The 26,894-nt window shown below is 48.0% G+C and overlaps 1 protein-coding gene across 1 annotated transcript in view; it reads left to right on the top strand.

Annotated features, from left to right (window-relative positions):
- Window positions 1-26,894, top strand: part of LOC138372276 (cell adhesion molecule Dscam1-like) — a 183,155-nt gene that overhangs the window by 59,264 nt on the left and 96,997 nt on the right. The window contains exons 5-7 of the mRNA XM_069337554.1: window positions 4,803-4,926; window positions 23,233-23,461; window positions 26,569-26,809. Coding sequence (XP_069193655.1) covers window positions 4,803-4,926; window positions 23,233-23,461; window positions 26,569-26,809 — 594 coding nt within the window. The remainder of the gene's footprint in view (window positions 1-4,802; window positions 4,927-23,232; window positions 23,462-26,568; window positions 26,810-26,894) is intronic.

The following is a 26,894-nucleotide window of genomic DNA, read 5'->3' as shown; positions in this document are numbered from 1 at the left end:
CATCTTTCTAAGTTTCTTCCCTCTCATATCTCCCATCTTTCTAAGTTTCTTCCCTCTCATATCTCCCATCTTTCTAAGTTTCTTCCCTCTCATATCTCCCATCTTTCTAAGTTTCTTCCCTCTCACCTCTCCCCTCTTTCTAAGTTTCTTCCCTCTCACATCTCCCATCTTTCTAAGTTTCTAGTTTCACTTTCCTTCCGCATATGTCACAACTGTCCGTTCAGATGACACCATAACACGTGATGCTGTCCCACCATACCTTCCCTCATACCTCTCTCCCCATACTGTCTCTCACCCTCCTCGCCCCCTCCCCTCTCTCTTCCCTCACTCCTCCCCATGTCCCTCTCTCCTCTCACACCACCCCACTCTCCCAAGGTGGAACACGGTGTAAGGAAAGACATCTGGCTCATCAGTCATCACAAACACGAGAATATTGTGACGAACACGTCTGCCTTGGACTTATAAAGACAGGTCATAAAGAAGAAGAACAGCCATAGTGTGTTCTCTGTTATGTAACACTGCAATAACAACCAAACTTCGCCGCCATTTACAAACGAAACATAGAGAACACGTCAATAAACCTGTTGAATACTTCAACTAAAAAAAGACAGCAAGATCTGGTTTTCCAAACACAAATCAATAGAAAAAGTAACGAATAATTGTAATTTTCATTATCAGACGCCACTGTGGAACGGCGGAGACATGTGTAATGGTGTTTATAAATGTCTAGTAGAAAGACAGCTTTAAGGTCAATATTATTGGTTTTAATTACATGAAAATACAGGTGTTTCTGATAGTCCTGATTTGTTTGGATGATGCCCCATGCCCCGCCCAAGACTGGTGATGCCCCATGCCCCGCCCAAGACTGGTGATGCCCCATGCCCCGCCCAAGACTGGTGATGCCCCATGCCCCGCCCAAGACTGGTGATGCCCCATGCCCCGCCCAAGACTGGTGATGCCCCATGCCCCGCCCAAGACTGGGGATGCCCCATGCCCCGCCCAAGACTGGTGATGCCCCATGCCCCGCCCAAGACTGGGGATACCCCATGCCCCGCCCAAGACTGGTGATGCCCCATGCCCCGCCCAAGACTGGGGATGCCCCATGCCCCGCCCAAGACTGGTGATGCCCCATGCCCCGCCCAAGACTGGAGATGCCCCATGCCCCGCCCAAGACTGGGGATGCCCTATGCCCCGCACAAGACTGGGGATGCCCCATGCCCCTACTGCCCAGGGGGCACGCTAACATTACCTGGGCGATACCCTCATTGCTCTCGTTTAAAATTTGAACTGACTCATCTACTTTTAATTTCAAGACTTTTAGTCGCAAAACTAAAATGCAATGGAACATTTTTGTGCTGAAATTTAACTTTGACAGTAAGAAATTATGACATTTGTAACAATTTCCGGTAATTAAACTAATGTGCCCAACATGTTATTCCTTGTTCAGTATTTATTATGGAAAGTATTTGTCTTACAACCGACACTTGACTTTTATTAGCTTCTATTAGGTACAGATGTGAAATGTAATCTGATGATTTAATAGATAAGTCTTTTGTGAAAGAGAGAGATTAAATCGTAGCACATATAGAGGCGTCCCAAACAACGTTTTTTGACGTACCAAGACGTTTGGTTGTCTGCTGCAAGTTGGAAATGTCTGCTGCAAGTTGGAAATGTCTGCTGCAGTCGTGAGCCCTGTTGATCTGACGGGCCGCCCAGCCCCAAGCTGAGCCCAGACTGTAAGCCTCACACTCAGAGCTCAAGTGAATATTGGATAGATACGGTACCATTATCTTGGGTTATGTAACGGCGGATTAATTATTGGTAAACACCATCTCATCCCTTCATATCCTCCTTAATCCTTACCAGCCTCCCATCCTCACTCTCAGTCTGTTACACCTATCATCCTAGCCTCGACACCCCTCCCCCCCCCCCCCTGGTGAAATGTGACAGTTCTCCCAGCTCTGACGCTCCTCCCTGTTACATAGACAAAATCTCACGACTCCATTTCTCTTTTTTAACTGAATATCAATTTGGTGATCCGGACCACAATTTAGCGCGGTACTAACTATCCAATTAACGGTTCCCGTAATTATTGAAGACAGAAACGGCTGTGAGGTGAGACAGCTCAATACGCGGGAGAAACTGACGGCATTTATGGTGGCCGGGGTTCAGACCCGGGGCTCAGACCCGGGGTTCAGACCCGGGGCTCAGACCCGGGGTTCAGACCCGGGGCTCAGACCCGGGGCTCACAGCCCCATAACCTGGTTTTAAACAGCCATCTTGGGAGAGGTATTATTGGAAATCCCCTAAAGATTCTCGTATAAGTCTTAGTAGTTGATATTCGAGTTAGGAAGGTAAGAGAAGTCGTTACCAATTACTTACGACGAATGAGTTCCTCTGTAGTTAATGAACAAGCAGTGACGTCACAAAATAGATTGTGACGCCACAAAATGACGTAATGACGTAATTTTGAAGGGGGTGTATATACGTTGATGTAATTGATTTTCAGCCGCGACGGGAGACCTCTTACCTGTAGGGGGGACCTATTACTCGCTGGCGAAAGTGACGTACTGTCCCGTTTTCTGTTTTGGGTCCTCTGGTAGGTTAGGACACTTTAAAGTAACCGGTTTCATGAGGGTGGGGGACCTTAGGAGGACGGCTGGACCCTCACCACCTGGTGCTTGAGGTACTGCCAGGTAGGAGGTCAGGTGCGCTCTCTAGCGCCAGTCATGCGCACCCGCGCACGCACTACGTCAACCATCTTGTCACTCATTGACTGATTTGATGTCTCCCAAGCAACTATTGGCTTGGACAAGTGACATCATGCACTTACGGAAGCGACGTCAGAGTACCAATGAGTGCCATCTATTATTTTATTGGAAATATTCATACTGATACGAATTAAATAATACTCATAACTATTTACATTAACAACATATTAAAGTAAGATCTAAGAGATACGTATGGTGGAAAGTGTTGAGTAGGCAGAACAATAGCATGCACACAACATGATAATATTATCTCCTGGGCCTTATACAAGCACATCCCAATCAGTTCTGCTCTTGACCCAGAATGGATTGGACCCAGAGTTCTGCTCAGTCGTGGCCCCAGAAGGAGGAAGACACAGAGACCTTGGATCACGACACACACCAGGAGCCAGTCATCATTCTCTCCTGCTCTATGAGTATAAGATCGAACTGAAAATTATGACCATAAGACAAGGGTCAGGAAAAAGAGATAGTATGTAGAAAAAGAGTTTATCTGAGGGTATCTGGAAACAGGTCGATGAGAAGAATATATAAAGGAAAGATAATCCAGGAAATGATCGACCAAGTCAAATGGAAGGTGAAGGGACGACGACGTTTCGGTCCGTCCTGGATCATTCTCAAGTCGATGGAGAATGGTCCAGGACGGACCGAAACATGTCGTCCCTTCACTTTCTAGTGTGTGGTCTGGTCAACATATTTCAGCCACGTTATTGTGACTCCTCGTCTGCAAGTCAAATGGAAATACAAAGAGACAGAACAGAGTTCCATTCTAACAATACGATCAAAAAGTAGAGAGAAGTTACGCCATGGTTTAATAGACAGTTTTCATGCAGCGTGAGTTTAGACTTAATTATTTGTAATAAGACCTGCAAACTATCTTACAACAAATGATAAAATATCTGAAATGCTTCCAGTAGATACATGACATGAGATTAATGAACAATCAGTGTAGTGAAGACTAATAATAATAACCTGCAGCTTGTCTGTGACCATGCAACACCCGCATAACTAAAATAGTTATGTATTAGCGAATGGACTTATCATGAATGTATAATTATTAATTGTTAATACACAGATATTGAAATTAAAAATATCGCTGTAACGAGCTGACATTGTGATTATAAGGTGTGTAGAATTGTTGTATTTGCTAAAGTAATTATTCTCCGTTGACGTCTGATAGACACCTTTTATGCTCTCTAATCCTTTTTGCGCTACCGCTCACAGGATAAGTATTGGGTGCGCAATAAACTAACCGCCTTTTAACAATAAAAAATAGGTTAGAAACTATGAAAATGATATTGATTTTAAAGTAGAGAAACAACAAACAACTATATAGTCACATATGACGGAGCTAACACACATACACAAGTACATAATTTGGTGTATTATTAGGCCGGATTAAGTCGGAAATGTGCACATTTAGGTAAGGTTAGATTAGGGGAGGGGCGAGTTTCTTTAGCTAACATAGCATAACTTTGCCATAACTACGCTAAGGTAAGCTTACCTGGCCTAGTTAATCTCACCTTACATATCCAAATATTACCACACACCTGCCTTCCACCCAGCCCACACACCTGCCTTCCACCCAGCCCACACACCTGCCTTCCACCCAGCCCACACACCTGCCTTCCACCCAGCCCACACACCTGCCGTCCACCCAGCCCACACACCTGGAGATATAGGCAGTGTTAACCTTACTCTCCGTCCTGAACTATTCTCTAATCTCACCTAACAAAACAGTCAAATGTATTTCAAGAACATTAAACAGAGATTAGAGTTTGTATTCAAAACATTAAGACTCCATAACCACTGTAGTTAACTATAGACTGTATTATATATTCGGTTTAATTTAGTAAATACTCCCTAACATTATTTAAAACAGTTTCAGACCTTCAAGATTCACACACTACACGAAGCTGTGAGGTAGAATTTAGCCAGATTAACACTGTATTGTCCATTAAAGGGTTGTGTATCTTTAGGTCGGTGTTAAGGGAGACGTGAATGAGTAATGACTTACGGCCGTTTGATTCCCAGCTGCGCCCCTGACGGACACCTCTCCCAGGATGGACCCCGAGATGAACAGGATGGTGCAGGTGGTGGAGGGCCAGCCCTTCACCATCCCCTGCCTGGCCCACGGTCACCCTCCCCCACACTACAGGTATGTCTGGCCCCCCCTGGCCCACGGTCACCCTCCCCCACACTACAGGTATGTCTGGCCCCCTGGCCCAGTATGTCTGGCCTCCTGGCCTACACACTGTATCTGGCCTGCTCCACCTCCCTCGTTCAAATCAATCATCATTCAACTTGAAATCAATCAGTTCATTCTTCTTCTGCCTGTGGCGTGGCATGCTCGGAGCTGCACCAATCAGGAGCCTGGTTCAGGAACCATTCTCTCACCAGTTTACATTCAACATAAGCGCTTCTCTTCCTCAGCCGCCGGATCATTCTCTCAAGTAATCTCCTTCAGCGTAAATCCGCAGATGGTTTAATTATCCGCATCTTTCACAGCGTGAGGCATGGCATTGTGGCGCTGCCTCTCCCACCACCAGCTGGTTCAGTCGTTATATCTCTCCCAGTCACTCGTAATCACCGTTCCATAAGCCAGCAGTCTTAGGCCAGGGGGAACTACTCCATTCCCAGCACACCAGCACATTCACCATTCTTGACTTCCAGCACTCTAATTCAATTAACCATTCCGCGTCTGAGCAGTATATATACCCAGTCCCCCCGGGCGTATATGTGAGCTGGAGGAGACGAATATCTGTTATCTCGTCACGTCACGCTGAAGAAGATAGCGGATCTATGACATGTGTCACCAACAATACAAACACAAAAACTATCCCTGTTATCCGCTTGTTACAACTTGTAATAAAGTTGTTACATCTTGTTATAACGTTTTTATGACGTATTAGAACGTTGTTACAACGTGCTGTGTTGTTAAAGGAGGTGTTAAAACTTGTGAAACGTTGTAGGAACGTCGTATTTCCGTCGTGTGTTTGGCGGGAAGAGCCGCCACGGGTCTTAACACCCACTAAATATTTACCTTTCACACGAGGGGGGAAATGAATGTGATTTGCAAGACCTTGGCTTCCGGGTCGTCTTTTGGAGTTGAGATATAATTGATTGGGTGAGCCCGGGGAATGGTGGAGGTGGCTTGGGAGAGGATAGATCGTCCTACCTGTCCGGACAAGGCTATCTTCTGGGGGTTAGATTTCCATTAGTTGGAGACAAGAGGATCTGCAGCTATCCCACTTCTCTCTCTCTCTCTCTCTCTCTCTCTCTCTCTCTCTCTCTCTCTCTCTCTCTCTCTCTCTCTCTCTCTCTCTCTCTCTCTCTCTCTCTTTGATATATACAATATATTATATATATATATATATACCTTAATATCTCAATATATCGTATATCATCATAACTAAAGAAGCCGTTTTAATTGTTCCATTACATAAACAATTTAGATTACAAAGATTACATATAAGGGCGTTGACCAAGTTCATTATAAATGCTTTGAAGTGAGGTGATGTAGACAAAATATGAGACTCCCGGGATGTCATTATAGTAGAGTACGCAGTGCTGAACGGTGACGCAACAAAGTACCTATAAAGGTATCAGGGATCGATCCTTGGTCATGTTCACGTTATGTTCATCAACGTGTACACTTCACGTGGCACTTAGCGTCGCCACGTGTGTGACCTGGTAGAGACCACGTGTGGTCGAGGTAGAGAGAATTGGGGGGAGGGAGGGAGGTACAGAGAACGGGAGGGAGAAAAAATGGGGAAGAGAGAGAGAGAGAGAGAGTGAGAGAGAGAGAGAGAGAGAGAGAGAGAGAACAGGATGGAGAGACAATGGAAGAGAGAATGGGAGAGAGAATGAGAAGGAAAGAGAAATGAGAGGGAAAGAGGAATATAGAAACAAACAAACCCAAACAAATACAATAAGCCAGTCATAGCCGAATGCCCAATCCATATAGTTATAAATGAGAATGTTTATCTGTCTAAGACTGGAAACCAGATGTTTACGGCTAGTCTCGTGCAAGTGTACATGGCCAGTGGTGATTTGTATGAAATCTCACATAAGGTGGTCATGTTAACAGCCCTTAAGCCCTCCCTGAAGGGGGAACCACCCTTCACATCCCCTGCACCGAGTCGGTAGATATGAAATGTGCAATCAAATATCCGTAGAGTTTAGCATGTGTATAAATATTATTGAATGCTGATATTGACATGCAAAACGAATGTTCAGATGATAGATTTATGCTGTGGACACAAGCTAAGGGGGCTTGTGACAGTGTTAACATGTTAACCATGTTGTGACGGTGTTAACTGTGATGACCTGTGTGTTGTGAGGTGGTTACAGTGATGAGGCGAGACAGGGAAGGCGCGTGCGTGTCACCACAATATAGTCAAACACAGCACAATTACAACACTACCGAGACAGAGATCCTCACAGACCACAATATCCAAAAGCAACACCAATTCGACGTCACCAACGCTGAATTAACGTTGATGACATTGAATCAACGTCGAAGCGACGTTACTCTTGCATACAGCAACCACTGGAGCCCGTTATCGGTTCTCAGGTTATCCACATGTGAAATTTTGTGTGTGGGATCGAGTCATTATCAGCTTATTGGCTACATGACTCCAGCGAGCGAGTGTCGGGCACACCGGGGCTCCAGGGACTATGGCGAGCCAGGGAGATAGTCCGCCAAGTGCTATGTGCAGCCAGCTTGCCCTAATGGTAGGCGGGATTAAAATTGACAAGTTGGGCCGAGGAATGAATTGGACTGGAAGTGTTATTTTAACGAGGGAGAGGTAAACACTTGATATCTGGCAGTGACCCGGGCAAGGTGGTTTTTTTGGCTGATAGGAGTCAGTCGGCTATTGGCTGGTGAGAGTGATGGGGTGTCGCTATTGGCTGGTGAGAGTGATTAGGTGGCGTTATTGGCTGGTGACAGTGATGGGGTGTCGCTATTGGCTGGTGAGGGGAAGTGAGAGGGAAGGAAAAGAGAGAGTAAGGAACGAGGCAGAAACATAGTGAGGGAGAGCCAATCAGACCAGGAGACAAGACAGTGAGGCAGAGGGACGAACGCCCTGAGTGCCTCACCACACAACACACTCACTACACCAGACGTGTTTACATCAAGAGGAGTCCGTTGGGTGAGATCGCGCCTCGATATTGACCAAAAGGATCAGATCCGCTGCATGTTCCCGCCCCCTGCACCCTCACCACTCTAAACCCCACTGATGGAGGGGCTGGATCCTCTATCAAAGGCAGGGAGTGGGGGGAAGCGAATCCTGCCTCACCGCTTCAAGTCCCATTCTCTATGGCAAGAGAATTGATTTCAAAGGTTCCTGAAAATTGGAATGGATAGTTGGATTTCTGTTGATTGTTGTCGTTGTGGGGGATAGTTGTATATAGGGACGAGTGAGTGGGTTATTCCTAGAGAGAGAGAGAGGGAGAGGGAGAGAGGGAGAGGGAGAGAGGGAGAGGGAGAGAGGGAGAGAGAGAGAGAGAGAGAGAGTATATATAGTATAGTGAGAGAGTATAGTATAGTGAGGGAGGGGAGGGAGAGGGGGAAGATGGAGGGAAGTAAGAAAATAAGAGAAAATAGGACTGTTGCCCCCAAAATGGACAGTCCACTTATACTTTAGGCTGCACAATATGGTACCTGTATACAAGGAGGAAGACCAGAAACATTCCACTTGAGACAGGCATCACTACCAAGTATTCCCTCTAAGATATCAGAGAGGCAAGACAAAAGTAGACTCAGCGATCATTCACAACTTACAAATCTTGTTTCCAACCGTCAACAAAAGAAATCCAGTCTGGCCAACTTATTACAGTTTTACGACAAGATAAACACTCAAACAGGACATAGAGGTTACTGCAGACTGCATTTTCCTTTATTGCAATAAATCTGGAAGAGTAATAAAGTGGGTGATGGGGTACCTCTCAGGAGGGAGACAAAAAGTAAGAGGAGAGGTCCCAACATGGTGAGAGGTAACGAGTGGAGTGCCTCAGGGGTCAGTACTGGACCCCATCCTCTTTCTAATGGATTAATAAAGGACGTAAGTCCACTCTTACTCGTGTTTGGTGACGAGGCTAAGATAAGGAAGCGAATCACAATTGAAGAGGACTGCAATATATTATTACAAGGAACAATGGAGGAGTCTTCATGGCGTGAAGGAACATTGGAGGAGTCTTCATGGCGTGAAGGAACATTGGAGGAGTCTTCGTGGAGTGAAGGAACATTGGAGGAGTCTTCATGGAGTGAAGGAATAATGAAGGAATCGTCATTAAGCACCAACAAGTACAATCCGTACTTTCCACCCCAGGTGACTTCCCTCCACACCCCAGATGAAAAGTGACGCACCTGGCCCACCCCAGTGGACCCACCCTCACCGCTCTAAGCGTCTTCCCCCCCCCCCCCCCCACCCAAAAAAAACTAATCTGGTACTTAAACTCTTCGATATTTGTCTGTCTTTTAATCAGAGGAGCAAACACGGACCAATCATGGAAGCTTGAGAGGGAGAGAGTGGGAATATAAGCCTTATGGGAGCATGGTTTTAAGGGTGAGTTTCGCCTCCGTGCTGTCTGCATAGACTTGACTGCGCTTAGGTGGTACGCAGCCAAGCGGTTGGATTATGGGGGGGGGGGGTTGTATGGAGGAGGGACTCCCTCATACATAAATCTCCGCCCCTGTATTAGGGGCTGAGATTTGCAGATGACACAAAAATCAGCATGAAAATTACCTCAGCGGAAGACATTAAAAACTTCAAGCAAATATCAACAAAGTTTTCGATTGGGCAGCAGAAAATAACATGATGTTTAACAGTGATAAATTTCAGGTACTCAGGTATGGCAAAAATGAGGATCTGAAACATAATACAGGGTACAAAATACAATCGAATCTGCCCATAGTAGGAAAACAGCATGTCAAGGATTTGGGAATAATGATGTCTGACGACCTAACGTTTAGGGAACATAACCAAGCAAATATTGCATCAGCCTGAAAAATGATCGGATGGATTACGAGAACTTTCAAATCCAGGGATCCCATCACAATGGTTGTGCTCTTCAAGTCACTTGTGTTCTTCCGTCTTGAGTACTGCTCAGTACTCACGTCCCCTTTCAGAGCAGGAGAGATTGCTGAAATAGAGGGAATACAGAGAACATATACGGCACGCATAGACGTGATAAAGCACCTAAATTATTGAGATCGTCTCAAAGCTCTCCAAATGTACTCACTAGAAAGGAGACGAGAGAGATCCCAAATAATATACACATGGAAAATACCGGAAGGCCAAGTTCCTACTCTACACAGTAAAATAATAACGTACTGGAGTGAACGATATGGAAGAAAATGCAGAATAGAACCAGTGAAGAGCAGAGGTGCCATAGGCACAATCAGAGAACACTGTATAAACATCAGAGGTCCGCGGTTGTTCAACGTCCTCCCAGCGAACATAAGAAATATTGCCGGAACAACCGTAGAAATCTTGGACAAGCGTGGATAAATCACATTATTTTGATATATCTATAATTTATCTCTATAGATATATCTATAGAGGTACAAGAAACGTGTGTCCAAGATATTTGTTTGTCTCTGATCCTTAGTGTTCCATCACAGTTCAGGAACATTGTTCAGTTAATGTTTTGCTCAATATACTGGATGAGGGTCAAGTCCTTATAATGTTTACGAGGCAATATCTCGTCAAAGCCTCGGGATTTATTGGGCAATAATTTTTCAGTGTGTGCATTAGTTTGATTACTTGGCCGCCTTAATTTGTTTAAATTGTATAAATTGCGGCCCAATTGTAAATTTTTCTCGATGACTGTCCAAGATAACTATTTAAAAACTGCCCATTTCTTCCACGTTTTTTTGTTCGATCTGACTTTAAATGGGGCAGTTTTCTGTAGAGCCCAGACGCCATCCATCTTTTTTGAGATATATACAAGAGTTATTACATTCTTGTACAGCCACTAGTACGCGTAGCGTTTCGGGCAGGTCCCTGGAATACGATCCCCGCCGCGAAGAATCGTTGTTACAACCAAGTACACATTTTACTGTTGAGTTAAACAGAGGCTACAGTTAAGGATTTGCGCCCAGTAAATCCTCCCCGGCCAGGATACGAACCCATGACAAAGCGCTCGCGGAACGCCAGGCGTTCTGGATCTGGAAGAACTCTTTTGGGGAATCGACTTTCTTTCATTGAAAGCCTAATTATATATTATTTTTTACATTTCTATTGACTTATATTATTACATTTTTTCACTCTCACTTTTTTCACATTCTTCACTCTCTCACACACGTCTCTCTTAAACCCTGTGAGAACCTTTTGCTATTGTTCTCGTGTTCATCAAATTTTGGGAATAATTATTCATTATTATTGATTGGCATATTTTGTTCCTCACGTGGAGCTGTGAGAGCTGTTGATGTTCTATATCATCTGGTTGTTAGTCCGTGACCAGGTCGCCTGCTGGTGCACTTGTGGTCACCAGTTGGACTCTATTGGTCTGCTCTTGTTTGATGGATCTTATATATTAAACTAGTGCTTTAATGAGAGCATTAACTAGGAGCTCTACAAGGTGACACAATGACTTCATAGGTGATGGACACGTGGTCTCTCACCTGAGGAAACTAAACAGTGGAGAGATGAAGAGAGCCTCGACCCCGTGACACCAGGAGAGGAAGAGAAGGGTGCAGGGTGACATGACCCAGACGTTCAAGATTTACAGGTTGATCGACAAGGTGGATACGAGCCAGAGGTTTACATTTAACAACAACAGGACATAGTTTACCAGCAACAGAACAAGAGGACACAGGTAAACAGCGCCTGAGTGTAATATCTGAAGGATCTGAATCAGCTGCTCAGGCTGCAGAGTCCGGGCCCAATAGCTGAAGCTCGAGTATTTGTGTGTGCTGGATACAGTGATATATATATATATATGGACGAAGTTCTCGTTATAATTAGTGACAAACGAAGTTTAAACATTTTAACTGGACGAATTGTATTGACTTTATTTATTTTGTTCATGTATATTTTTGTTTTTGTTATATATGATTAAATAGCTTCGTTGTGTTTATAAGTCATTAAATTATTTGTGTGTGTGTGTGTGTACTCACTTAATTGTACTCACCTAGTTGTGCTTGCGGGGGTTGAGCTCTGGCTCTTTGGTCCCGCCTCTCAATCAACTGGTGTACAGGTTCCTGAGCCTATTGGGCTCTATCATATCTACACTTGAAACTGTGTATGGAGTCAGCCTCCACCACATCACTTCCTAATGCATTCCATCTGTTAACCACTCTGACACTAAATAAAAGTCCTTTCTAACGTCTCTGTGGCTCATTTGGGCACTCAGTTTCCACCTGTGTCCCCTAGTGCGTGTACCCCTTGTGTTAAATAGGCTGTCTTTATCTACCCTATCAATTCCCTTGAGAATCTTGAATGTGGTGATCATGTGTATGTGTGTGTGTGTGTGTGTGTGTGTGTGTGTGTACTCACCTAGTTGTACTCACCTAGTTGTGTTTGCGGGGGTTGAGCTCTGGCTCTTTGGTCCCGCCTCTCAACCGTCAATCAACAGGTGTACAGATTCCTGAGCCTATTGGGCTCTATCATATCTACACTTGAAACTGTGTATGGAGTCAGCCTCCACCACATCTCTTCCTAATGCATTCCATTTGTCCACCACTCTGACACTAAAAAAGTTCTTTCTAATATCTCTGTGGCTCATTTAGGCACTCAGTTTCCACCTGTGTCCCCTTGTACGCGTTCCCCTTGTGTTAAATAGACTGTCTTTATCTACCCTATCAATTCCCTTTAGAATCTTGAATGTGGTGATCATGTCCCCCCTAACTCTTCTGTCTTCCAGCGAAATGAGGTTTAATTCCTGTAGTCTCTCCTCGTAGCTCATACCTCTCAGCTCGGGTACTAGTCTGGTGGCAAACCTTTGAACCTTTTCCAGCTTAGTCTTATCCTTGACTAGATATGGACTCCATGCTGGGGCTGCATACTCCAGGATTGGCCTGACATATGTGGTATACAAAGTTCTGAATGATTCTTTACACAAGTTTCTGAATGCCGTTCGTATGTTGGCCAGCCTGGCATATGCCGCTGATGTTATTCGCTTGATATGTGCTGCAGGAGACAGGTCTGGCGTGATATCAACCCCCAAGTCTTTTTCCTTCTCTGACTCCTGAAGAATTTCCTCTCCCAGATGATACCTTGTATCTGGCCTCCTGCTCCCTACACCTATCTTCATTACATTACATTTGGTTGGGTTAAACTCTAACAACCATTTGTTCGACCATTCCTCGACCATGTGTGTGTGTGTGTGTGTGTGTGTGTGTGTGTGTGTGTGTGTGTGTGTGTGTGTGTGTGTGTGTGTGTGTGCGCGCGTGCGCGTATATACAGGGTCGAGCTAGGCTCCAGGCCCCGCCTTCCGAAAGTTCTTAGATTAATTAATACAATGACTCATTTCTCACACTTTTATCATATTTACATTTAATATTTTGAATCAAATTAGCTTCAACGACTCTTGCATCTAACCTGTTCCCCTTACTGACAGCTGTGACACTCAGACACTTCTTCCTGGTGTCTCTATGACTCATTTGCGTCTCCAGTTCCCATCTATGACCCCTCGTTCTCCTGTTCCTAGCGATGAACAACGCTGTTTTGTCCACTTTGTCAATTTCCCTTAGAATCTTATATGTTGTTACCATGTCCCCTCTATCTTTCCTTTCCTCCTGTGTGTCTATGATGATGTGTAAGTGTCCATGTTAGTGTATAGTGTCTTGAATGTTTGGAATTATTTTACTCCTTCATATGAGACAAGCTTCAGGCATCGTATCGTTGAGTTTACCTACTGTAAGGTACCTGGCTGATACCAGGTTGATGGGGTTCTGGGAGTTCTTCTACTCCCCAAGCCCGGCCCGAGGCCAGGCTTGACTTGTGAGAGTTTGGTCCACCAGGCTGTTGCTTGGAGCGGCCCGCAGGCCCACATACCCACCACAGCCCGGTTGGTCCGGCACTCGGTAAACCTTCACAGGTGGAGGAGGGGGGCTCACCCCCCCCCCCTAATGGTATACCCTCGCGGCGCGTGTTGTGGACTTACATTAACTTTATTCTTAATTGCATCATATTTGTGGTGGTCGCAATATGAACACAGTGGACCGCGAGACACCGTTGTCCACTTACTGTAAGTGCTCCATTGGTTATTCATGCACCCGCCATTACTGCTCAACCGCCCAATACTTCCCGCTCCACTTTTATGTATAAACATTTTATTTGTATTACTATTTTGTATATAACAAGGATAGATAATGAGTCACTTTTCACCCAAGCACTTGGGCTGGACGGTAGAGCGACGGGCTCGCTTCTTGCAGGTCGGGGTTCAATCCCCGACCGTCTTAGGGGTTATGTACTACTCCTTCCCTCTGTCCTATCCCAAATCCTTATCCTCATATCCCTTATAAGTGCTGTATAGTAATGGCATAGGGCTATCTCCTGATAAATATATTTTGGGTGTTTTTTCTTAATCTATTCAAATATATATGTTGGTTATAATCTGCAGAATGTGTCTATTTATATCTATAAAATACAATCTTTGTCTGTCTGTCTGTCTGTCTGTCTGTCTGTCTGTCTGTCTGTCTGTCTGTCTGTCTGTCTGTCTGTCTGTCTGTCTGTCTGTATGTATGTGTGTCTGTCTGTCTGTCTGATGCATTACTGGGATATCCATAAGAACACAGGAGTGGATTAGAAAGCTCCTGGCACCTCTTACCGGTAGAAGTTAAGGCACTAATGACTGGATATTCAACAGTTTAGTGTGTGAGATAAGTGTGCCAGTTGGTGCTGACAGAGTTTACACCTGGAGTGTTTACCATGGTGAGATCCGTCACCTGTAGCCACCTGCCACAGGTGACAATCACCTCACCTGATCCCGACTCTTACTATGTCATAGTTTGTGCTCCTATTGTGTGTAATAGGTGTCAGATCTAAACAAATCAAATCTTTATATTTTAATGCTTTCACACCTTTGAGGGTTTGTGATTTCTCTCCTATTAGGCTTATAATATTTGGAGCAATATAGTCTTAACAGCAGGGGTGGGAATACCTTGTTCTGGTTCATCTTCATCCTTGTTATGTGCTAATTTAGCTGCTATGTCTGTGTCATCGTAGTGAGTTATATTTGTGTGAGACATAATCCATACGAAAGAGATTACAAATCCTTTACTTTGTACAGGGAATTCGCTATATATAATTGCTAATATGAGACCTGTTCTGTCTTTTACACGTGTTTAAGTACTTGAATAACAGACTTTGAATCACATAAATCTACTCCTTTGTTGTGAAGTGTATTGGTAGCTAATTATAGTGCCGCTAATTCTGTTTGTGAAGCGTCGAGTCATTTGTTTATCCTGACAGTGATAGCCTGTGTGTAAATGTTATTGCTGCCAGATCAACACGCAGCTGCTGCGAGTGGTGTTGACCCTTGTACAGTCATTATGCTCCTCACATCTGTTATAGTGAAGACAAGTGTTGCAAGTGTTTGTCATGAGCAACACTCAACTGTTGGTGAGATTCTGCATAACAGTATTGCTAGGTTTATATTGACATAACTTATAACTTGGCATGCTTCACTCTTTATGTGCATTACATATTAAAATATATATATATATATATATATATATATATATATATATATATATATATATATATATATATATATATATATATATATATATATATATATATATATATATATATATGTTTACTACGACAATAGCAACCAGTGCCTCGTAAACATTTACAAGCTGCTTACGACCCACTGATTACCAGAAATGAGTTACTCAAATGTGCCACACACAATACAATACACATACACACAGGTGTGTGTGTGTGGGGGGGGGGGGTTGTGACGGCTGAGTGGACAGCTCTCGGGATTCGTAATCCTAGGGTTCAGGGATCGATCCCCGGCGATGGCGGAAACAAATGGGCAGTTTCTATTGCACTGATGCAGCTCTTCACCTAGTAGTAAATAGGTACCTGGGAGTTAGACAGCTGCTACGGGCTGCTTCCTGGGTATGTGTGTGTGTGTGGGGGGGGGGAATCAGTTGATTGATTGACAGTTGAGAAGCGGACCGAAAGAGCCAGAGCTCAACCCCCGCAAGCACAACTAGGTTATCTTGAGATGATTTCGGGGCTTAGCGTCCCCGCGGCCCGGTCCTCGACTAGGCGTCCTTTTTGTTACACATCCCCAGGAAGCAGCCCGTAGCAGCTGTCTTAGCTCCTAGGTACCTATTTACGGCTAGGTGTACAGGGGTCATCAGGGTGAAAGAAACATTTTGCCCATTTGTCTCCGCCTCCACCGGGGATCGAACCCGGAACCTCAGGACTACGAATCCGAAGCGCTGTCTACTCAGCTGTCAGGTGCTTTGTCAGGTGAATACAACTACGTGAGTACACGCACATGAGTACACCCCCACACGCACATGAGTACACCCCCACACGCACATGAGTACACCCCCACACGCACATGAGTACACACGCACATGCACATGAGTACACTCCCACACGCACATGAGTACACCCCCACACGCACATGAGTACACCTCCACACGCACATGAGTACACACGCACATGAGTACACACGCACACGCACATGAGTACACACGCACATGCACATGAGTACACTCCCACACGCACATGAGTACACCCCCACACGCACATGAGTACACTCCCACACGCACATGAATACACCCCCACACGTCGACACTTTACAGTCATGTGTGTCGATGAATATAAACTTGGGCCGACACCCCGGGGGGCTCCCCGTCCCCCCCCCCCTGTCACCTGTATTGACAACTGGGGAGAATTTATCAGGATTGCCAGAAGTGGGTTATCCGGAGGGTGGAGAGGTCCGCTGTATGTGTGGCCCCGCTGGTGGTGGCCCTAGCAGGTGTGGCACACCTTAATCCCTCACGCTGCACATGTGGTCACACCACACACCCACGGTGCAGGTGTGTGGTGTGTGCCTGTGCTATGTAGTCTCAGTCTCTCAGTCTCTCTCTCTCTCTCTCTCTCTCTCTCTCTCTCTCTCTCTCTCTCTCTCTCTCTCTCTCTCTCTCTCTCTCTCTCTCTCTCTCTCTCTCTCTCTCTGTCTTTGTCTTTGTCTCTGTCTTTGTCTCTGTCTGTCTGTCTGTCTCTCTCTCTCTCTCTCTCTCTCTCTCTCTCTCTCTCTCTCTCTCTCTCTCTCTCTCTCTCTCTCTCTCTCTCTCTGTCTCTCTCTCTGTCTCTCTCTCTCTCTCTCTCTCTCTCTCTCTCTCTCTCTCTCTCTCTCTCTCTCTCTCTCTCAACAGATGCATGAGATGAAAGGAAATGCAGCCAAATTGTTTTATGATTGCAAACTTAACACATGGGTACTGTCATACATGGTCCAGTGTTCCTTCTGTAGATCCATTATTATGTTGGTGTTAAGTTCGCTGCATTTGGATACATATGTATGCTCTTGTATGCGTGTATGTGTGCGGGCGTGTATGTGTGCGGGCGTGTATGTGTGCGGGCGTGTATGTGTGCGGGCGTGTATGTGTGCGGGCGTGTATGTGTGCGGGCGTGTATGTGTGCGGGCGTGTATGTGTGCGGGCGTGTATGTGTGCGGGCGTGTATGTGTGCGGGCGTGTATGTGTGCGGGGCGCGTGTGACTCGCATGTTAGGCCAGCCGACAAAATACTACAAAGGAAATTGTTGTTTGTACAAAAAAATGGTTAATACCGGACCTTAATTTTCTTGTCACGCACGAGGACCACCAGCACTCGGCCGCGGCCAAATTCGTGTATTGTAATCATGCGTTGTTTGAAAATATTTAAATGATAAATTGATTTTTTTTTTGTGTTTGTGTAACACTGAATGCTTACCTGTCAGTGTCTGTCTGTCACTGCCCACGGGGAGTGGCGCCTCTCTATGCCTCGTCTACCGCCCTTCTTGTACTTGTGATATAATTGTAACAATTCTTTTTTTCTATATTACACTTGTTGACCTCCCTTACAGGGTATTTCCTTGTATTTCTTTAATTCCCTTACCTGTCTAGCTCGTCCCAGCTTTATTTTCTATGGTTGTAAGATGCGTTCCCTTAACTTATTCTCATAGCCGAACCCTCTGAGCCTTGACACTAATCTTGTTGCAAGCTCATGATAGTGTAACAGCCAACGAGCACAAGAGAGTGAATGACGCTGCTGAAACACGAGCTCCTCGCTAGTTCAGGGCTGCTAACTCTCCCTGTGTGAGATGAATGGCCCGGAGAAATATTTTGTAGTCACTATAGATGTGGTAAGAAAATTACCTGGAATATTACGGGTTATTCATGCCCGTGCCACCTCTTGGGTGGCATAATCTTCATCAATCAATCACCTGATCACCTGGTTACAGTCTAGTGTCACCGGCAAGTATTCCGTGTAATGTGTTGGAGAAAGTAATCAGCTTAAGAATGATGAACACCTGAAGATGCACAACTGATAATGAATGTAAAAATAGAGGACGACTGCTGAAAGTTACTGGAGAACCTTGTAAACACCAGGAGTAGGTAAACAAATGGTTGCTGGAATTAAATCCCAACACGTGTAAGGTAATGAGGATGAGAGGAGACTAGGTGATAACTACACCGTTAAGACAAATAAATTAGGGCTCTTTCAGGGCTATCTACACAACATTTGTCAGACTAACACTACAATATAACACCGGCATACAATTTGCACCTTATCAAGCATAAAATTAAATTAAAAAAAAGCACAGAGCTATTGAGATAAGCTATTAGGACAAAGGGATATGATCACAACATTCAAGATACTGAGGGGAATAGGCCAGATGGACAAAAACAGCCTCTTTAAGATGAGTCAGAGACATGTAAGGATACACTTGTAGCCTGAACAGGTTGTCAACAGGTGAGACGCACTGAAGGAAGTTGTGGAAGCCTCCTCCAGACACAACTCCAACAAATTCAAACGTCAGAAAAGTTGTATTATAAAGCCACAGGTACATAAAGCCTACTGGACCAGGCATAAAGAGTTTGCCGTCACTTAATCGTACACGCTGATAGGTAAGTCCTAATATGCAAGTTCCTGGGGCCAGATTCACGAAGCAGTTACGCAAGCACTTACGAACGGGTAAATTTTTCCTCAATCTTTGACGGCTTTGGTTACATTTATTAAACAGTTTACAAGCATGAAAACTTGCCAATAAACTGTTGTTATTGTTATAAACAGCCTCCTAGTGCCTCGGAGCTCATTAACTGTTTAATAATTGTAAACAAAGTCGCCAAAGATTGAGGAAAGATGGACAGGTTCGTAAGTGCTTGCGTAACTACTTCGTGAATCTAGCCCCTAGTTTTGAGTACCGGGTGTGGAGCAACAGGTATAGAGCACAGGGTATGGAGCACCAGGTATGGAGCACCAGGTATGGAGCACCGGGTATGGAGCACCAGGTATGGAGCACCGGGTGTGGAGCAACAGGTATAGAGCACCGGGTATGGAGCACCAGGTATGGAGCACCAGGTATGGAGCACCAGGTATGGAGCACCGGGTATGGAGCACCAGGTATGAAGCACCAGGTGTGAAGCACCAGGTATGGAGCACCGGGTATGGAGCACCAGGTATGGAGCACCAGGTATGGAGCACCAGGTATGGAGCACCGGGTATGGAGCACCAGGTATGGAGCACCAGGTATGGAGCACCAGGTATGGAGCACCGGGTATGGAGCACCAGGTGTGGAGCACCAGGTATGGAGCTCCAGGTATGGAGCACCAGGTATGGAGCACCGGGTATGGAGCACCAGGTGTGGAGCACCAGGTGTGGAGCACCAGGTGTGGAGCACCAGGTGTGGAGCACCAGGTATGGAGCACCGGGTATAGAGCACCGGGTATGGAGCACCGGGTATGGAGCACCAGGTATGGAGCACCAGGTGTGAAGCACCAGGTATGGAGCACCGGGTATGGAGCACCAGGTATGGAGCACCAGGTATGGAGCACCAGGTATGGAGCACCGGGTATGGAGCACCAGGTATGGAGCACCAGGTATGGAGCACCAGGTATGGAGCACCGGGTATGGAGCACCAGGTATGGAGCACCAGGTATGGAGCACCAGGTATGGAGCACCAGGTATGGAGCACTGGGTATGGAGCACTAGGTATGGAGCACCAGGTATGGAGCACCAGGTATGGAGCACCAGGTATGGAGCACCAGGTATGGAGCTCCAGGTATGGAGCACCGGGTATGGAGCACCAGGTATGGAGCACCAGGTATGGAGCACCAGGTATGGAGCACCGGGTATGGAGCACCAGGTATGGAGCACCAGGTATGGAGCACCAGGTGTGGAGCACCAGGTATGGAGCACCGAGTGAGCCAAAACAAGCAAAACCTAGTCAAATATATCCTACTGCTGCCGATAGCCACAATACCATCCATTAGCCTGTGAGACAGTGTGTTTACCATTATAATAAGAGCGAAAAGATGCAGCGCCTTCGCTGCTCGTGGGGCCTCCTCGCCCCACCAAGATATATTGGATGACTTGACGCTAATGTCAATTCGTCAATATCCCAGCATCACCTTCAGGGATGCTGGGGCCGGGAGATGAGTGGGGATGGAATAGGTAGGGATGCTGTGTGGAAGAGGGGGGGAGGGAGGGAGGGGTGAGTGTAGGAGAAGGAGGAGGTAACAGGAAGTGACGTGAGAAGGTTATATTCTCTTTGTAATACTTAAGAAAGGGTTGAGCTTCGGTTCTAGGGTCCCGCTTCTCAACCTTCATTCGACCTCTTTACAGGGTTGCCAGTCTTTTGTGATCTGTCATATCTAGATTCGATGCTGCGTGTCCATATTACTCACAATAAGTCTATATTACTCACAATGTGTCTATATTACTCACAATGTGTCCATATTACTCACAATGTGTCCATATTACTCACAATGTGTCTATATTACTCACAATGTGTCCATATTACTCACAATGTGTCCATATTACTCACAATAAGTCTATATTACTCACAATGTGTCCATATTACTCACAATGTGTCCATATTACTCACAATGTGTCTATATTACTCACAATGTGTCCATATTACTCACAATGTGTCCATATTACTCACAATGTGTCCATATTACTCACAATGTGTCTATATTACTCACAATGTGTCCATATTACTCACAATGTGTCCATATTACTCACAATGTGTCCATATTACTCACAATGTGTCTATATTACTCACAATGTGTCCGTATGAGAGTGTCATGTAAGGCTAAGGGTGGTTAATGATACACTTCAACACTGCAAGACGTGAATGTATGATAATACGTTAATTATGTTTACGTTGCAATATTGCTATTTATTAGTCTCCCATAAATGTATAATAAATGTATAATAAATGTATAAAGTTGTACAAATGATGCGGCAATAAATACCAGTGTTAATTGTTGCAGTATTTTGCTGTAAAGCTAATTCAACTAGAAATAAAAGTTGTATTAATTGAATGGTTGTTTAAGAATTTAAACAAAACTCAATAAAAGCAATTACTACATTTTTTCCATTTTGTCATGTTTATATGTGTGAAGTAACTTACAATGTTAATTGTTTCATTGTACTACCATGGGTGTCATAGTACAGCGGGCTTCGTTCTCGACCTATCATCAGTGATCAGGGTTCGATTCTCGGGTAGGACAAATGGTTGGGCACATTTCCTTTCTCTTTATGCCTTTGTTCGTCCAGCAGTCAACAGGTACCCGGGCGTTACCTATTTACGGTACCTATAATAGGTACCTCGGGGGGGGGGGGACCATAATTGTTTATATCATATACACAGGCTTTCTGTCCCCGATAAAACGAAAACAAAAGCAAGAATCAATGTGTATAAGAGAGAATATCTTTGTGTGCGCGTTCGAGGGTGCACGTCAAAAGGTTTCGGTTAGCCTCAAGCGACTTTCCATGGTGACTTGTGAGTATGGAGAGTATGGTAGCGTGGTAAGGTTCGAACCCCAAGCATATCTTTAAGTACGGTTGGGCTATATTGCAACAACCATTGACACCTTTGAAGCCTATAATGTGGGGATGATTGTTGATAGAGTGTTACCGATAGATTTAACAGCTGTTATATCTATTAGTGAGTTGGTTTAGGCTAGCTCCTAGCATCTGGCCTCTGTGGACTGACAGACAGACATTTTCTTATATACTCTATAGAAGGGGGTACCCGGTGGTACCCAGGATAGTCAGCCTCTCCCCTCCCCCCCCCCCTAGCCTAATGGGGGTGGATAATGAAAAAGCCTATGTCCGTCCCGTACCCCAGATCATTCACCCGTCAAAGTTGGGTGAGGCTAGTCCTAGTCAGCTGGTCTCTAACCTTGTACAGACGGACACATAAATATTTTCTCATTTATATAGACTCGATGGACGTGGCCGGCGGTGCCCGGGTCTCTCTGTTTGGCTGTCCTTCCCATCTCCCCATTCTCCCCCCTCCCTCGTATTCTCCCTAACATCCATGTACCCATCTATCCATCCATCTATTCATCTATCCCACCTTCTACTCATCTACCCCGTCCATCTATCCATTTATCCATCTACCTGTTCATATATGTATCCATCTATTAGTCAGACCATACCTCCATCCAGCTTTTCATGCATCTATCCATTCATTTATCTGCTCTCTGTCTTTATGTCTATTTTTCTCTCCTTGTGTTTGCGTCTCTGTGCGTCTCTCTGTGGCTGTCTGTCTGTCTCGGTCTCTGTCACACTCTTATAAACAATAGTGTAATATGTGGGTGGTGGCCAGTGAGAGGAGCTCAGTGGTGTGAAATACTAAACAAATAATAGTTCCCTCTGACTTTGATAATGAGCCTCTGTATTATGCCAATACGGGCAAATTATGCACAGCAAGAAATTTATGTTAATTTTCGAAAATTAGTTAATAATGGCGCATATTACTATAAGAAAAGAAATAGTTTTGTAATGTTTGTGTTGACATAATTTAACTGTGGCCGGCGGGACAGGGCTAAAAATCGTTGTGGGGGTGTAAATGTGACCCTGGCATGGTGTTCCCTTTTGAATTCCGGCGACCCTGACCAGCCTATGTTCACCCCGAACCCCAGACCATTCCCTCTGCCAATTTTGGTAAAGTTAAGTTCAAGCGCCTGGCCCGCATCGCTGCTCAAACACTGACATACAGACAGTCTTTCAGAAATATTAGGCTGGCCCTAATATTACTTAACCATAATATTATTTTATTAACACAATGTTATATAAAAGTTAAAATATAAAAAAGTAACAAAATTAATAAAAAAATTAGTTTTATTTTTTAAATTCATGTATTATTATTAATTTGTTATATTTTTCATTTTAATGTTTATATATGATTGTGTTAAAAAAATAACATTTTATTAGTACCATCATATACCAAACTTTGTGTAATGCAACAGTCATTTCCTCCAACAGTTGGTCACGTGACGGTGTGAGCGGGGAGCTGGGCACTGTGGGTGCCAGCATGGGCGTGAGCGGTGGGCGGGTGTGGGTGCGGGGTGCAGTGGCGGGCGGGGCGCGGGCGGGGCCAGCCGACGCGGGCGGCTACACCTGCGTGGCAGCCAACGGGGCGGGCACCGACACCGCCCACTTCACCCTCACCGTTCTCCAGGAGCTCCAGGTCACCGCCCACCCCCCGCTCCAGGTCAGTCTGCTCCCTCCTCTCACTCCTCTCTAGCTCTCACTCTCAGTAGGGCCGCTGAGGCACGTGCTGAGGCAGGTGGGGCCGCTGTAGCACGGGCTGAGGCAGGTGGGGCCGCTGTGGCACGTGGTGAGGCAGGTGGGGCCGCTGTAGCACGTGCTGAGGCAGGTGGGGCCGCTGTAGCACGTGCTGAGGCAGGTGGGGCCGCTGTAGCACGGGCTGAGGCAGGTGGGGCCGCTGTAGCACGGGCTGAGGCAGGTGGGGCCGCTGTAGCACGGGCTGAGGCAGGTGGGGCCGCTGTAGCACGGGCTGAGGCAGGTGGGGCCGCTGTAGCACGGGCTGAGGCAGGTGGGGCCGCTGTAGCACGGGCTGAGGCAGGTGGGGCCGCTGTAGCACGGGCTGAGGCAGGTGGGGCCGCTGTAGCACGGGCTGAGGCAGGTGGGGCCGCTGTAGCACGGGCTGAGGCAGGTGGGGCCGCTGTAGCACGGGCTGAGGCAGGTGGGGCCGCTGTAGCACGGGCTGAGGCAGGTGGGGCCGCTGTAGCACGGGCTGAGGCAGGTGGGGCCGCTGTAGCACGGGCTGAGGCAGGTGGGGCCGCTGTAGCACGGGCTGAGGCAGGTGGGGCCGCTGTAGCACGGGCTGAGGCAGGTGGGGCCGCTGTAGCACGGGCTGAGGCAGGTGGGGCCGCTGTAGCACGGGCTGAGGCAGGTGGGGCCGCTGTAGCACGGGCTGAGGCAGGTGGGGCCGCTGTAGCACGGGCTGAGGCAGGTGGGGCCGCTGTAGCACGGGCTGAGGCAGGTGGGGCCGCTGTGGCACGGGCTGAGGCAGGTGGGGCCGCTGTAGCACGGGCTGAGGCAGGTGGGGCCGCTGTAGCACGGGCTGAGGCAGGTGGGGCCGCTGTAGCACGGGCTGAGGCAGGTGGGGCCGCTGTAGCACGGGCTGAGGCAGGTGGGGCCGCTGTAGCACGGGCTGAGGCAGGTGGGGCCGCTGTAGCACGGGCTGAGGCAGGTGGGGCCGCTGTAGCACGGGCTGAGGCAGGTGGGGCCGCTGTAGCACGGGCTGAGGCAGGTGGGGCCGCTGTAGCACGGGCTGAGGCAGGTGGGGCCGCTGTAGCACGGGCTGAGGCAGGTGGGGCCGCTGTAGCACGGGCTGAGGCAGGTGGGGCCGCTGTAGCACGGGCTGAGGCAGGTGGGGCCGCTGTGGCACGAGCTGAGACAGGTTGGGCCGCTGTGGCACGAGCTGAGACAGGTGGGGCCGCTGTGGCACGAGCTGAGAAAGGTGGGGCCGCTGTGGCACGAGCTGAGACAGGTGGGGCCGCTGTGGCACGGGCTGAGGCAGGTGGGGCCGCTGTGGCACGGGCTGAGGCAGGTGGGGCCGCTGTGGCACGGGCTGAGACAGGTGGGGCCGCTGTAGCACGGGCTGAGGCAGGTGGGGCCGCTGTAGCACGGGCTGAGGCAGGTGGGGCCGCTGTAGCACGGGCTGAGGCAGGTGGGGCCGCTGTAGCACGGGCTGAGGCAGGTGGGGCCGCTGTAGCACGGGCTGAGGCAGGTGGGGCCGCTGTAGCACGGGCTGAGGCAGGTGGGGCCGCTGTGGCACGGGCTGAGGCAGGTGGGGCCGCTGTAGCACGGGCTGAGGCAGGTGGGGCCGCTGTAGCACGAGCTGAGACAGGTGGGGCCGCTGTGGCACGAGCTGAGACAGGTGGGGCCGCTGTGGCACGAGCTGAGAAAGGTGGGGCCGCTGTGGCACGAGCTGAGACAGGTGGGGCCGCTGTAGCACGGGCTGAGACAGGTGGGGCCGCTGTAGCACGGGCTGAGGCAGGTGGGGCCGCTGTGGCACGTGGTGAGGCAGGTGGGGCCGCTGTGGCACGTGGTGAGGCAGGTGGGGCCGCTGTGGCACGGGCTGAGGCAGGTGGGGCCGCTGTAGCACGGGCTGAGGCAGGTGGGGCCGCTGTGGCACGTGGTGAGGCAGGTGGGGCCGCTGTAGCACGGGCTGAGACAGGTGGGGCCGCTGTAGCACGGGCTGAGGCAGGTGGGGCCGCTGTGGCACGTGCTGAGGCAGGTGGGGCCGCTGTAGCACGGGCTGAGGCAGGTGGGGCCGCTGTGGCACGTGGTGAGGCAGGTGGGGCCGCTGTAGCACGGGCTGAGGCAGGTGGGGCCGCTGTGGCACGTGGTGAGGCAGGTGGGGCCGCTGTAGCACGGGCTGAGACAGGTGGGGCCGCTGTAGCACGGGCTGAGGCAGGTGGGGCCGCTGTGGCACGTGCTGAGGCAGGTGGGGCCGCTGTAGCACGGGCTGAGGCAGGTCTTGTATTACCAATTACTCTCCAACCATTACCTCTTCCTCCCTCCGGAGCTCAGCCGATTTTTTCCTCTTTGTTTTTATTAGGTTTAATTACGAGACTGCTGAGTGGGTTTTTTCCTGGCCAGGGCTGAGATTAGCCAGGGCGTCAATATTGACTGTGGGACGGCAGGGACTGACTGTCCCAGACACGACGGCAGGGACTGACTGTCCCAGACGCGACGGCAGGGACTGACTGTCCCAGACACGACGGCAGGGGCTGACTGTCCCAGACACGACGGCAGGGGCTGACTGTCCCAGACACGACGGCAGGGACTGACTGTCCCAGACACGACGGCAGGGGCTGACTGTCCCAGACACGACGGCAGGGGCTGACTGTCCCAGACACGACGGCAGGGGCTGACTGTCCCAGACACGACGGCAGGGGCTGACTGTCCCAGACGCGACGGCAGGGACTGACTGTCCCAGACACGACGGCAGGGACTGACTGTCCCAGACACGACGGCAGGGGCTGACTGTCCCAGACGCGACGGCAGGGACTGACTGTCCCAGACACGACGACAGGGACTGACTGTCCCAGACACGACGGCAGAGACTGACTGTCCCAGACACGACGGCAGGGGCTGACTGTCCCAGACACGACGGCAGGGGCTGACTGTCCCAGACACGACGGCAGGGACTGACTGTCCCAGACACGACGGCAGGGACTGACTGTCCCAGATGCGACACACCATGACCGCCAACCAGTCACTGTTACCTCTTACAGGTAACTTTACATTCCTGCTTTTAACCGCCTTTGCATACCTCTTCCCCAGATGGTGCCCGCCGGCAGTCGCGTGACGCTTGGCTGTCAGGTACAAGGTACGCCGGTGTCCGAGGTCCGCTGGTACAGGGACGGTACAGCCCTGCACCCCCACACTCACTCCCACATGGTCCTGCAGGGGCGGGACAGTCTGGCCATCGCTGGTGTGGCAGAAAGGGACTCTGGAATGTACCAATGTGTGGCAGCCAACAGCCTGGGGGAGGCCCAGGCAACCATCCAGCTCTCCATCAGAGGTTAGGATTTTTTGGTTTGCTAAAAAGTATTTATTAATTTTACAATTTCTAGCGGCAGATTGGGATAATATTGGGCGCGATTGAC

The sequence above is a fragment of the Procambarus clarkii genome, chromosome 38 (genome assembly GCF_040958095.1).
Source record: "Procambarus clarkii isolate CNS0578487 chromosome 38, FALCON_Pclarkii_2.0, whole genome shotgun sequence".
NCBI lineage: Eukaryota > Metazoa > Arthropoda > Malacostraca > Decapoda > Cambaridae > Procambarus > Procambarus clarkii.
The sequence above is the reverse complement of the archived record's forward strand: the minus strand, read 5'-3'. Positions and strand labels throughout refer to the sequence as shown.